Below are 1480 nucleotides of genomic sequence, written 5' to 3'. Positions count from 1 at the left end.
AAACTATACTAAAGTCTCCACTTTTTTGTACTAAAAAAATCCAAAACATAAAAGCATTTTTTATAGTGAATTACAGCAGCAATCAACAGTGTGGTGATATTCATCTTTACACATTGCATGGCAATTTTAGCAAGGTCAGCATAAGGTATTTGAATGAATGAGATAATTGTAGGACACGTGCGACCTGAATCCATTAGAGCCTCTAATTCCTTGCTTCCGAACCACATAATCGGTGGAAGTTGAATCCCCAATGGTAATTAGCATGCATGCGAAGCAAGTTATTCTTAATCCAACTCGAATATCAAAGCATATATATCACATGCAAGGTGGCAGTGAATCCACACTAACGTAATCCTCCAAAACTCCTCCCCCACAACCACTTCTCGTTCACTTCCAACGTTGCATTTATATACGTACAACAATCTCCTTCCATGAAGCCCCCACAACGCTATTCACCATTCTGTGTTCCACTCTTGGAAACATTTGATTTTCCAAACAGTACTATAGTTGGAAAAGATGTCGGATTGGGGTCCAGTGTTTGTGTCGTTGGTGCTCTTCGTGCTCTTAACTCCGGGGTTGCTGTTTCAGGTGCCTGGGAGGGGAAGGTACGTGGAGTTTGGGAACTTTCAAACAAGTGGTGCTTCCGTACTCATTCACTCCCTCCTCTACTTTGGCTTCATATGTGTGTTTTTGTTGGCTATTAAGATCCACTTGTACCTCGGCTAGTTTATTTTGCACCTTAATCATATTATTTTTGTTGGGGTATTCGGATAGTTCAATGTTTCTGTTCTTTATTTCATTGTTCTCCATGTTTTGTTATTCTTGTGGATCTATATTTTACCATTTTTTGTTCTTTGTTACCTAATTTGGTGGGTTGTTGTGCCTGTATTCAGTTTTCCTCTTAATGAATGTTAGAAATTTTTATTTTATTCAATTGCATATATAGCTGAACGTTCAAACTTGCTAAACGTGAATGCGTTTGCTTTGACAGAATTTTTGTTATGATTGGAAACTAAATAGAAACCAAATAAATGAACAAAAACTGCAGCAAAGTAGTGCTGTCTAACAAAAACTGTTCCTTCTGTATCACCATTATGATACAAGGAGGTAAAATTTGGAAAATGATTTTTTTTTTTATATTATAGAGTTACTTGACAACTTATTTTAAGGATAAAATAATCTTAAAAATATAAATTTTATATTTATGAAAAAAGGAAAAATGAAAATATAAAATAGTCTTTCAAGTGAAAAAAGATTTTGGGTGTGAAAATAACATTAATAAAATTTAGGCAAGAATTATACTGTATGCAGTTTAGACTACGACGCGCCATTCTTCGGTACATTATCTGGAACAGAGTAAGCCTTAGGAAAAGTATGATGGTAAACCAAGGAAGTATCTTTTGTTATACATTATTAAATTTAATTTCAGTGATCGAATCGGATTCATAAATTAAAAAGTCTAGATTACTTCATCGAAAGC

At 34.6% G+C, this 1480-nt stretch overlaps 1 protein-coding gene across 1 annotated transcript; it reads left to right on the top strand.

The window, feature by feature from the left end:
• Positions 1–360: 360 nt before the first annotated feature.
• Positions 361–929, top strand: LOC114177246. Its single transcript, XM_028062520.1, has one exon. It carries the CDS (start codon positions 517–519, stop codon positions 724–726), a length of 210 nt encoding a protein of 69 aa, XP_027918321.1. The 5' UTR covers positions 361–516; the 3' UTR covers positions 727–929.
• Positions 930–1480: the final 551 nt, after the last annotated feature.

This window comes from Vigna unguiculata, chromosome 3 (assembly GCF_004118075.2).
Source record: "Vigna unguiculata cultivar IT97K-499-35 chromosome 3, ASM411807v1, whole genome shotgun sequence".
Classification (NCBI taxonomy): domain Eukaryota; kingdom Viridiplantae; phylum Streptophyta; class Magnoliopsida; order Fabales; family Fabaceae; genus Vigna; species Vigna unguiculata.
The sequence above is the reverse complement of the archived record's forward strand: the minus strand, read 5'-3'. Positions and strand labels throughout refer to the sequence as shown.